This window comes from Humulus lupulus, chromosome 4 (genome assembly GCF_963169125.1).
Source record: "Humulus lupulus chromosome 4, drHumLupu1.1, whole genome shotgun sequence".
NCBI classification, from domain to species: domain Eukaryota; kingdom Viridiplantae; phylum Streptophyta; class Magnoliopsida; order Rosales; family Cannabaceae; genus Humulus; species Humulus lupulus.
Window position 1 is genome coordinate 6282139 of NC_084796.1, and position 12263 is coordinate 6294401.

Here is a 12263-nt window from a genome sequence, read left to right on the forward strand (position 1 = left end):
ATCCTACTCTGAAAATTTAGTATTATTTTATATACATAATCTTAAGATTTACACAAGTTGTTTTATTTAATTTGGAAAGTTTGATAATAATAAGCAAAATTTTCAAATATATCATAATTAGATATCATAAAGTCATGATTACCAATTTAAAAGCTTATTTATTACAATAGGGCATATTCCTAATCATTTAGTAGGAACCGTAATCTATTTTAGTTCTTTCTATCTACAATTCAAGTTGCACAACGTCTCTATCACTTTCTTCCATTTTTGAAAAATCGTTGCCTCATGATTGCACAAAACCCTAATCATAACTTTCCATGAAACCAAACACCTTCTCTATTTTATTTATAAGATCCTTTGTAAAATGCTCTATTTTTTAAAATTATTTTATATTCTAACTTAATTTTAATAATTTTTTACAAAATTTTTAGTTGAAAAATTCAAACAGTCGGTCAAAAAATTTAGACAACAAATCAAATTTTAGAAACTATTTTACAAAAATTTATAAAAAATACACCGGTCTAAAATCATCTAGAAAAAAAATAGTTTATACATTTTTAGACTCTGTATTTTGACAAATTATATTTTAGACCTTGTGTTTTGTAAGTTCTAAGTTGTTAGTTTGATGAATTATTTGTGATTTTAGTTCAAAAAATTTTGATCAAAATCAGGTTTAAGGGTCTATTTGAACTATTTAAAAAAATACAATGTCTAAAAATTAATTTTTCTAAACACAACGTCCAAACAAATAATGATACAAAATAATAAATCTAAAAAAATTATAAAAAAAAAACACATGACATGGCATGGCTCATATATTCTCACAACAAAACCAACATGTCAAATCCGACGTCGTATTATACATGGCTTGTAGCTATCCGAAAGCTCAGACTTTTTTACCTCGAGTCCGTTAAATATCTATCTCAACTTTTTTTTTTCTTATCTATATGTTACAAACTCCAACGTAAACAGTAAAAAAAATTGAAATGACTGACGAAAAAAATAGGCAAAAACATGGTCAATTTTTTTTTAATTTTTTTGTCACAGAGCCCAAAAGATTCTCTGTATCCGTGCACTTTTGTCATACGTGTGGGCATCACAATCTGATTTCAGATCTGTGCACGTCCTCTCCTGTCAGTCAAAAACAGAAAGCTCAAAACCTAGACATACACTTGGATATATATATATGTATCATGTCCATATAGATAGATACATAATATATACACACATATACAGTGGCATCACTCACTCACATGGGTGGGTTTTGGTGTGTAGGACCCATCTACAATCTGGCAAAAATATAGATGAATAAAGTGGGGCCCACAAGCAGTGTCAGCAAACCCCATGTGACATTGTGCTTTGTGGTTCCCACTCTGCTTTTTTGTCATGAATGGCAAAAATCAAAAGACACAGACTCTGGCTTGACCCCACCAATAATTCAACTAAAAATTAAATAAAAGTAAAGCTGTGTAGTAGAGCAAAGTGACAAACTTTAGGCAAATTTGATTTCAAGAACAAGTTTTTCTTTTCTTCTTTGTGATTCTCTTACTAAAATCTTTCTTTCTGGGTTACAGAGAGAAAAATTAAAAAAAAAAAAGGTGCATTATATATATATAGAGCTGGTAACACATAATGGTAGAAAATCACTGTTTACATAAATTCTTTTCTCTTTTCCAAATTCCTTTCTTGCCTGCCAAACAACTACCCTTTATGGGTGATGAATCTTTCTGCCTTTGCTTTCTTTCTTCTGCTGTACACAACTTTTTTTGGGGGAGGATTCCTTTAAGATTACACTCTAAAAACACAAGACTAAAAAAAACTAGATTTGGGTCTTCTTTCTTTGTTTCATTCATGGGAAACAATTACAATTACAGTGATAGATGTTACAAGGCTACAGATATTAATTTCAAAGTGTAAAATTCATTTTCTGTGTTTTTTTTTTCCTTCTCTTTTTCTTTTCCTTTTCTTTTTACCTGTGGTTCAACTTCAAGCTACAGAAATTGGAGATATGATGATTGAAAGTAGTACAACAACAATGAAAAAAAGGGGTGGTGACTATGACCCACTTCCCTTTACTGCCTTTCACGTATGCAATTTGTATTGTAGTAAGTAGTAGTAGTAGTAGTAGTATTATGGTATTGAGGTTGATCATGGTGATGATGATCATGAAGATGATGATGATGGTGATGATGATCATGAGGGTAGTGTGGCGGTAGTGATTCTCTACAGATTTTGGTTTGGTTTGGTTTTTTTGGTTATTCTTACTGATCTTCCTGCAAGTTTCCAAACATTCCACAAAGCTCAGATCAGAACAAAAAGCTATTAATGAAAATATATAATAGAGCCAAATAATAGTATCTAATGAACTGATTTACCTATAAGATTAGGAAGCTAAATTCCAACTGGGCATTTTGGCCCACCGGCGGTTCCTGCATACATCCCAATGGCACCATGACTAGAGGAGAACCTGAGTGGAAACCAACCAAAAAAACAAAAAAACAAATGAGTTATTATCAGATAGTGACATGACTCTATAACTCCATTATTCTTATCTGTATAAATATTTTGGATCATGGGAATCCAAGGGATTTTTTCAGGTAAAAAAACTTACCTTGGCATTTGACAATTGAAAGACTTGAAAGATCCCATATCCAATGTTGGAGCAGCTGGAAGTATTGAACTAGACAAGTTCATGTTAGAGGAAGGATCTAAGTCATTGATCTCAGTGGCCATACTGGTTGAGAAACCAGCCATGTAATTTCCTGCTCCTTTGGTTGGAGATGCAAATGGACTATCCGGAAGGTTATGCTCCAAACTGTCAAATACTACTCAATCAGTGAAATGGCCCAAACAGTTGGCATATTTGACTAATCTGACAACACTAGAAAAAATTTAGCTAACCTTTCTAACAAATCACCAATTTCATCACGAGGGCTCTCTCTGTCATTGCTATTTTCGTCGTTGGAGTTGGTGTTGGAGTTGGACTCTTTTACGGTTGTGGCCACAGCGGTTGACAGATCTAGAGAATTAGGTGACGGAGTGCCAGAACCGTTTTCTACACAAACCAATATTAAGTTAGCAAAGAGAACAGAAATTAAACTTTAGTGTTGTGATAATAGTTAGATAAATAGATACCATGTGAGACTTCTGATGAGTTGTTTTGAATTGATGAAAAGATAAGGTTTTGATTGTATAAGCTGGGAGACTGAGTTGGTGACTGAATTGGGCTACCGGAAGAGAGTGCTCGGTGGTGATGTTTTTTGACATCAAGAAGCTGCAAACCCATAATCCTCCGACTTTGAAGTTCAATAGCTTGCTGCAGTTCAGCTTGTTCTTCTAACTTCCTTCTCCATAACATGTCTTGAGAATTATAAAACATTCTTGCTCCTGTAATCAAAGAAAAACATGACTTTTATTAATTAAAACACAATAAATTAAGATAACTTCTTTATATGCTTGTTTTTTCTTTTTTGGTTACTTACCGAGTTGGATATCAAAAGGGTCTCTGGAATCAAGTCCAGTTGGGGTACCACACGGCGAAAAATCACCTCTTTCCACCTGTGGTTGCTGTTGCTTCCTGGAAAAGAAAAACCATAATAAAGTTTTGAGAATAAGTCCACTAAAGTAATGATGATATTATATTTTTGTGGAAAAAAATTAAAAGAAGCAAGAGTGTGTGCCTGTACTTGTCCTGGACTTTGCCTTTCTCCTTGTAAGGCTTAACGAGCACCCTAGCATCACAGACGAAATGAGGGTTGCCTTTAGCTAAAATGAGCTTCACTGTCTCTGGGTAAACAAAAGTGACAAAGCCAAACATTCTCTTCTGTTGGTATGGGATTCTCACATCTTGAACTGGTCCATAAATGCTGAAATATATTCATGAACAAAACCAAAACTAGTCAGAAAACTATATTCTCCTTCAAGGTTAAAAATAGCCCAGGATAATTTTTAAAAAGGATAACCTGAAATAGTTTGAAACATCTTCTTCTCTGAAAGTACTGTCAGCTGGGAAAGTCAAGTAGATCTGCCTTGATGCCGGGTTCACACCATTCATTGAAAAATCATTTCTTTCTAGTCTGGATCGACCAAATTTGTGCAAATCTTCACCCATCATCAACGCTGCTGCAGCCCTATAATCATAACAAAACAACTACTCATATTAAGTAAAAAACAACAAAAGATTCTTATGATATATCTATAGGTGTATATATATACAGGTCAGTAGTACGACTGTATGTGAGTACCTTTGGGTTTCGTTTTGCTGTTGCTGCTGGAGCAGAAAATTCATACACTTGGGAGAGTAAGGGAAGGAGTTAGCTGAGGCCATGAGCTGAGAAGCTGCAGCCAGTCTTTGCTGCTGAGCAGACTTGGATCTGAGAAGCTCATGACACGACTCGGCCATCATGTCTAGCTTGTTAGGCGAGCCAACTACTGGTGCGCCGTCCGAACCCACCATGGCGGCAGCGGCTGCTGAGTCTCCGAGCCCACCATGCAAGAACCTGCAACTAGTCCCGTTCTTACAGTACCCTCTAGCGTAGTAAAGACAAGGCTTCCATCCAAAACCTGAGTTGGGATCTTCCGAGTTCAAGCACACGTCGCTTACGGAGCAGCTCCGGCGGTGAACCGAGCCACCACCACCACCCCAGTTTGACCAAACTGCTTGGTCACCGGTTGGACTAGACGACAAGTCTTGTTGAGGGTAAAACAAATCTGAGTTTTTAGGGCCGAGAGTTGGAGAAGAACCATCGTTAAGGAAAGAGAGCTGGTCTTGGAGCTGATAATCATCCATGATATCAGTCGAAGCTCCATTTCCATAAAAGGGTAAAGAAGATGAGCTTAAGGAAGACGAAGAAGTCGACCCAATTGGTAAAGTGTTGGGACTAATCAAGTCATCTGGGCTCTGAAGCTCAGAAAAGGCAGCAGCCCAAGAAGCTGAGGTAGAAGAAGCCGGGTTCGGAATAGTGAGAGAAGGAGGTTGTAAGTTAACGGAGCCGTTAACTGAAAGTCTCGAAGCAGATGTAGTAGTAGAGTTCTGCCGTGAAATAGTGATGGGATTGCTTGAAAGAAAGGGAGAAGGAGACGAAGGTGTTGACGGCGTCGATGGGGAGTTGGAAGGTATGCCTAAGTCTTTACGAGCTTTGAGAATCACAGAGTGAACTAAAGCTTCTGGACCAAATGCTAATCTAATCATCTCTTTCTCACCGTGGTCTTGGATTAGAAGCAAGCCCATGATTTTGGAAGCATTTTCGGGGTCAAAGTTTTGAATCCTTGAGAAAACAACTCTCGTAGCTTCATAAGAATCCATGGCTAAATTAAGACTCTCTCTCTCTCAAAGAACGAAGAGAGAAGAAAAGGGTTGGTGTGCTATAAAAACGTTATGTTACTCCTTCTCACAACCACCACCAACCCTCGAAAAAAGAAGAGAAAAAAAAAAGAACCTCGTTTATGCTTCTTCTCTTTCGCTCTTTAGTACTCTATCACAAGAAGAAGTTAAATTTCTTTCTCAACCACACACCAAAAACTTTTACCTACCAACTTGTGATGAGTTGGAGAGACAGAAGTAAAAGTATTAAGAGTAGTAGTGTCTCTCTCTCCTCTTTCTCTTATTCCTGCAAACAAAACCCAAGAAAAAGAAAGGTAAAGATAAAAGAAAAAGAAAGTTTTTTGTGTGTGAAAGAGAGTGAGAGAGAGAGAAAGAAAGGGTTTTTATAAAGTAAGTATTCTCGTGTGGTTTGATTAAAAGGAGACTGTGTGGAGAGAACGATGCTTATAAGAGTTGCCTTTGCTAAAAGGGTAAAAAAATTAACAAAATAACACCGTACCCTAAAAAAAAATATGTAAATTTGAAGTTTAAAAGAAAAGAAAAACCAAAGTAGTTGGGTTGGTTTGAGATAACAAGTCATGAAAGTATCAACTCTTTAGTTTGGTTTCTCTCTCTCTCTCTCTCTTTGCCAAATCAAAACTTGAAACCCAGAACTGATCATGAAAAAGTACGACTTACCCATGAAAGATGGAGTCTTTCTCTCTCTCTTTCTATAAGCTCAAACTTCAAACAAACACTATAATTGCAGTCAATCAAAGTTACTACAAAAGCCAAACCACAAGTAACCACCGCCCTTCTTTTTTATGCAAAATAGACCTGTAATCAGTATAGTCTGATGAGATGAAGAACCATCAAATGCCTTATCACTTCTGCTCTCTGGGCCTTTTTTGGGTTTTGAGCTATCTAAGTGGGCAGTGAAGCCAAGGAGCTCAGCTACCTAGCTAGTACTACTACTACTCTCTCTCGCTCGCTCAATCTATCTTAACACTTTCTCTCTCCTTTGAATATTTATAAAAACAAAGACTTTTTAAGAGTGGCAGTGAGAGAAAGACACACACAGACAGAGTGTGGATGGTTTTTAGTGGATCCAGATCTACCCTTCAAATACTGCACGTTCTCTTGCCCCTAATCTCTGACACACTATATAAACTCTCTCTCTCTCTCTCTCTCTCTCTACTCTTTCTCTCTCTCTCTAAAGCCAGATTAAGACAGAACTGTTTGACCCAACTCGCCGATTCAACTCGTGTATCAAACGCTCCACTCAGAATCTTGATGGGATTTGTGTGAAGGGCTAGGGCTAGGGCGTAGGGTTGCGCTGATTGAGTGATTGAGTTGAGGTTTTCCCACGCTCCTTGAGTTTGGTGTCATTGACTCAATTCCATCGTGTGTGTTTGTTTTGTGGGTTAGTCAATGCCTTTCGAGTATGACTATGTGAGAGAGAGAGAAAGAACTCGAACCCAAACCAAACAAATAAAATAAAAACACACAAAACATAAAATAATTGCACTCACATATTTTCAGGAGAAATTAATTACTAATTAATTAATTATATGACTAATTATCTATTCATCTTTTATACCATTATCGTTTTTTTAATATATAGTTTTCATGATTGTCTATTTGATGAATTTGTTTGTTCAAGTTGTAGATGATTACAACTGTTGAAGTTGTTTAAAGTATAGAGTGTCGTTATATATACAAATTCCAACTTTAATATTAGAAGCTATTAATTAATATATGTATTATTGAACTAAGCTTGGGATCATTTTGTTGGATTTGATATATTACGTTAGAGAATAAATAAATACCCTATTTCTGAAAAGGTATTCTCTTCTCTTTCACTCTCTCACCTGGCCTCCAACAAAAAATAAATTAAAAAGAGAAATTATTAAATATTATGCAGAGCGATATACTACTATTTTTTAAAATAGTTACAATTTATATCTTACACTAACCAATCAAATTTTTCAAAATTAGAATCTACTATTTTAAAATATAATATCACATTATTATATTTAATATTTAAGTGTATATTTTAAGTACAAGAATCATTACCCGTTTAAAAAAATCTCTTTTTTTTATACTTATATTTATTTATTCTCGCTATCTTTCAAAGACATCATTAGGGTTCACTTGTGGTCATGTCCCACCTAGTTAATGTTCCATTTGTTATTAATTTTCCTTTCCATGAAGAAGCTTTTGCTCATTCCCTTAAAATAATTGCCATTATGATGATGATGGTTGAGAGAGAGAGAGAGAGAGAGAGTGAGTTTAGTTCTTTTGATAGTAGAAAAATAACAAAAGGTATGGGGATTTGTATAACATAGCACAGAGCATGGCTCTTGCTCAAGCAATTTGTTTTTGCTTTCTTTAATTCTCCTTTATTAGGATGCCCCCAAAATCAATTAAATGATGACTGAATCTTTATAATTTTTTTTTCCAACCTTTTTCTTCATTTTTTTCCCTCTCCCCAAACATACCCCAAATTTTTATTTTTATTTTAATAATAAAACATACACACATACCCTCTCATTATATATCCACAACACATACCTCCAATCACTTTTCTTTAATTCAATTATTATTTACTTCAATGATATTAATAAAAGTTTATACTTTTTTGGTTTTTATAGTATGTTTTTTTTTATTTATTTAGACTTTATATTTTATCTTATTACTTACTTATTTGAATTCTGTATTTTATAAAATAGTTCAAATAGACTCTTAAATTTAATTTTGATAAAAAAAAAATTAAATATAATAACATAGTTGTTAGACAAAATAATTTTATTTTTATTTTAAATTGCTAATTTGATTAATTATTTATAATTTTAACTTAATTTTTTTTGACTAAAATCAAATTCAGGCTTATATTTAAACTATTTTATAAAATACAAATCCAAACAAATAATTGAATAAATCACATATGTTAAAAAAAGTATAAACCCTATTAATAAACAACTTATGTCTAGCTAGTGGTCATGTGAGCTTGAATTATTATATATTGTTATATATATATATATGTGTGTGATTATACCTCACAAAGTATTCTGACCAACTATAACCAAAACCAACGTATAAATCTTTTGATGAAACGACAACTTATAAATATATCTCATGTGGCCTATAACCTTGTATATTCTCTCATACAGAAGAACAATTATAATATTCTATGATTAAATATGATTTATAAAGATGTATGCTAATTTCTGATATTAGAAAAAGAAAAAAAAAAAAAAGTACTGAATAATAATGAATATCAAAGCTGTTGATCTGATCGGCTATCATATATTTTATAATAAGTGTAGAAAAGAATGAATAGTTTAACATCTACTTACTTTGTGGCATTGGGGAGTATCAAAAGTAGTTGGGAGACTACTTGAAAACAAAAGCATGGCTTTCATTAGGCAAAAAAAAAAAGCTTTATGGAGCTGAGGCTCAACAGGCTCTCTTCCACATGGGGTGTGGCCACCTCTATCATAATTTTTACTTTCTAGCAATATTGCTATATATATATATAATAGTTTTCGGAGATAGTTTTCGGAGGTATATTTTTTTTTATAATTGTGTATATTGTAGTTGTTTAGAGTATTATATAATTTTTTAGAAAATTCTGAATAGTTTACAGTACTGAAAACTAAGTTCAAACATGTTGCACGCTTGACTAATTTTGTTTATGTGCGTGGAAAACAATATTTTTTAACCAAGTTTTCGGTACTGTAAACTATTCGGAATTTTTTGAAAATTTGCAGATGCTCTAAACAACTACAATATACTTTATCATTAAAAAAAAATCGTGCCGAAAACTGTTTACGAGTTGAGAACATTGAAGAACTCCCCCGATAAAACTTAAAATGAAACTTAAGAAAATTGTCATCTCTGCATATATACATATATAACACAAATATTAATGGCAATATGAAAGTTATGAGATATATATATAGTTTGTCATATCATCACACAAGGGTCTTTAAATCCAAGACAGAATACTAAAGTTTATTATGTCATTAAATTCAGAAGCATACTGCAATGTTGCCAGTTTGTATAGTCTTTTGGTCTGCATAAATTGTATTCTGCTTATAAACTTTCCCCATTCAATCAAACAAGAAACCAACTCATTTATAACAACCCACAACTCCATATAAATATATATATGTATATATAGTTGAGAAATCTAATTAGAGGATTTTTTTGTTGAGTTTCATTACATGTACTTATAAAAACATATAGTATATGTATATATATATGATACAGTTGTATAGGGAGAAAGATATAAAGACTTTATGAATATATGGATGGCCCATGATATGTCATGTTTGTGAAGCAATTTATAGAGTGGGGATCAGATATCAATTCAACTTGTTTTTCTGTCTATAATAAGCCAGTTGTTAGAGTACTATACATATCATGTGTGTGGAAATATATATAAATATATATATATATATATATATATATCTCCCTATATTATAGAGTTGATATAACTCAATTCAATCAAAGCTTTAGCTGGTTTTGTTTTGAAGCTTTATAAAAGCATCCAATAAAAATGAATTTCTTTTGTGCCACACCTGAACCGTCCAGCTATATATATATATATATATATAAACATTTCCAAAACATTCTCACATTACCAACATTCTCAAACATTGATCTCTCCAGAATAATTTTTATATTTATTTTTATTTTTTTATTTTCAATCCTTAGTTTATTGTGAAGGTATATATGTCATCCATTAGATCTTTTTTATGATGTGTTTTTCTCTCATTTGATTTTAGATTTGTGTGTAATTTATAATTTGTTGGTTGTTTTTTTTATGTGTTGTACACAAAAAAAGTTGCAACATAATGTGCAACTAGTTATATAAAAAATAGTACATATTGTCATTAAAAAATTATATTATTATTTTACAAAAACTATAATTTGTTTGTGACTATATAAATATTCTTTCAATCATATGAAATTTTATCATTATATATAAAATGTTGTGACTAAAATAATATTAACAAAATTTTTAATTAAATATTGATTTTTAGTCATAATAAATTTTTAGTAGTAACTAAAACTACTATTTAGTCAAACAAATATTTGTTGTAACTAAAAGATTATCATGATGATAATTTTAGAGTATTCATATATATATATATGGTTTTTATTGAAGATTGAGACCTTATCTAAAAGTTTTCTAATCATGAGATAATTTTCTTATGGGAGTTGAGCTTCAATGGTGGTTGACTTTCTGAAATTTTAATTCTCGTATGCCAAGTGACAGTGGTGCAATATTAATGTGGAGTTCATTTTCTACTTGGTGATGAGAGCAAGAGTGAAAAATAACATTTTTTAAAAGAAAATCATATATTATATGATGGAGTCATTAAAAATAAATCTCCATAGAGGTAGTACTGGTTATTTATTATATATTATTTTAGGACAAAATATTATTTTTCACCTCGAATTATAATATTTGTAAAATTTTGCCTCTCAATTTTTTTTTATTTGGCAAAAATATCCTCAGAAATGTAACACTTGTAGAATTTGATCATTCTATCTACAATAATAATGGTTTGCTAACGTAGCTAAAAATAATTTTTTTATTAATGAATTAATTTTATATTAGAAAAATTAAATAAAAATCATTTAAAAAATAATAAAAACTTATTTTTAATTTAATGAAATTATATCAAATCTTATAAATAAAAAATCAATAAACATAATTTTTTTAATCCAAATATAATTTTACAAAAACTAAAACCAATATTTCTAAATTAAAGTAAATTAAAATATCTAAACTCAACCAAATCTATATTTCGCTCAACCAAATCTATATTTCGAACGTAGATGATCAAACATATTTAGAAAATAATCAAACAAAAAATTAAAGATTTTAATTTAGTTTTGTTCAAAATATAATTTAGTTTAGAAATATTGATTTTCATTTTTTTAATTATATTTTGATTAAAACCTATTATGTTTATTGATTTTATATTTATTGGATTTTATATAATTTGATAAAAATCAATTTTAATTAATTTTTATTTTTAAAATTATTTTTTTAATTTAAAATTAATTAATTAATAAAAAATGTATTTTAAATATTTTTTAACTGCCACGTCAATAAACTATTACTATTTTGAACGAAATTGGCAAAAGTCTACAAACGTTATAGTTCAAGGGGTATTTTTGACAAGTGAAAAAATTCAGGGGGAAAAAGTCTAAGAGTGCTATAGTTCGAGAGAAAAAATATTTTATCCATTTATTTTATGTAGTAATAAAATTTGTTTTAGTTAAAAAAATATTAAATTACAACTACAAATTGTAGTTTTTGTGATTAATATAATTACTTATTTATTTGTGAGATATAATGATTTTTTTTATTCACAAAATATTCACTATTAGAAACAAATTTTATCTTGATTAAAAGTGTGACTTCTTTTAGTGTCGAGTAGGAGTTATAATTATCTATATATATATATATATTTTCTATATAAAAGGTATGTAGATAATTATTTTTGGTTTTAACGGTTTGTTTTGTTAACTTTAACAGAATATACTAAATATTTAACATAATATACATTTAAAATTAATTAAAAAATAGATATTTATTAATTATATTAATATAAATTCAAATTCAAATGTTAATAATATTATTAATAATCAATTATATTAACATAAATCGAAATTATAAATATTATTATGATAAAAATATATAATCTTGATTTTTTACTAATTATATTAATATGAATTCAAATATTATAATAATATTTAATACAATATTTGATATATTTAATACTTATATTAATATAAATTTAAATATTATAAAATATCATTATAATTATAATATATAATACATAACCTTAATTTTTATTAAAAAAATTATTATTTATGTTTAAAAAAGTTATCATATTATATATATTTTAAAATTATAAATAATGTTTCTGTTTAATTT

The 12263-nt window shown here is 30.4% G+C and overlaps 1 protein-coding gene across 3 annotated transcripts; it reads right to left on the bottom strand.

Annotated features, from left to right (window-relative positions):
* Positions 1-1810: 1810 nt before the first annotated feature.
* Positions 1811-6338, bottom strand: LOC133829813 (zinc finger CCCH domain-containing protein 53). Of its 3 annotated transcripts, none has more exons than XM_062259616.1 (10): positions 6002-6338; positions 4245-5609; positions 3963-4130; positions 3681-3866; positions 3483-3577; positions 3136-3387; positions 2902-3055; positions 2612-2815; positions 2376-2467; positions 1811-2273 (listed from the first exon to the last, which is right to left on the bottom strand). In XM_062259616.1, exons 2-9 carry the CDS (start codon positions 5303-5305, stop codon positions 2392-2394), a joined length of 2196 nt encoding a protein of 731 aa, XP_062115600.1. In that variant the 5' UTR covers positions 5306-5609; positions 6002-6338; the 3' UTR covers positions 1811-2273; positions 2376-2391. The 3 variants fall into 3 exon arrangements, with proteins under 3 accessions (XP_062115600.1, XP_062115602.1, XP_062115601.1); XM_062259618.1 differs by having other exon boundaries at positions 3687-3866; positions 6002-6337; XM_062259617.1 differs by lacking the exon at positions 6002-6338 and having other exon boundaries at positions 4245-5737.
* Positions 6339-12263: the final 5925 nt, after the last annotated feature.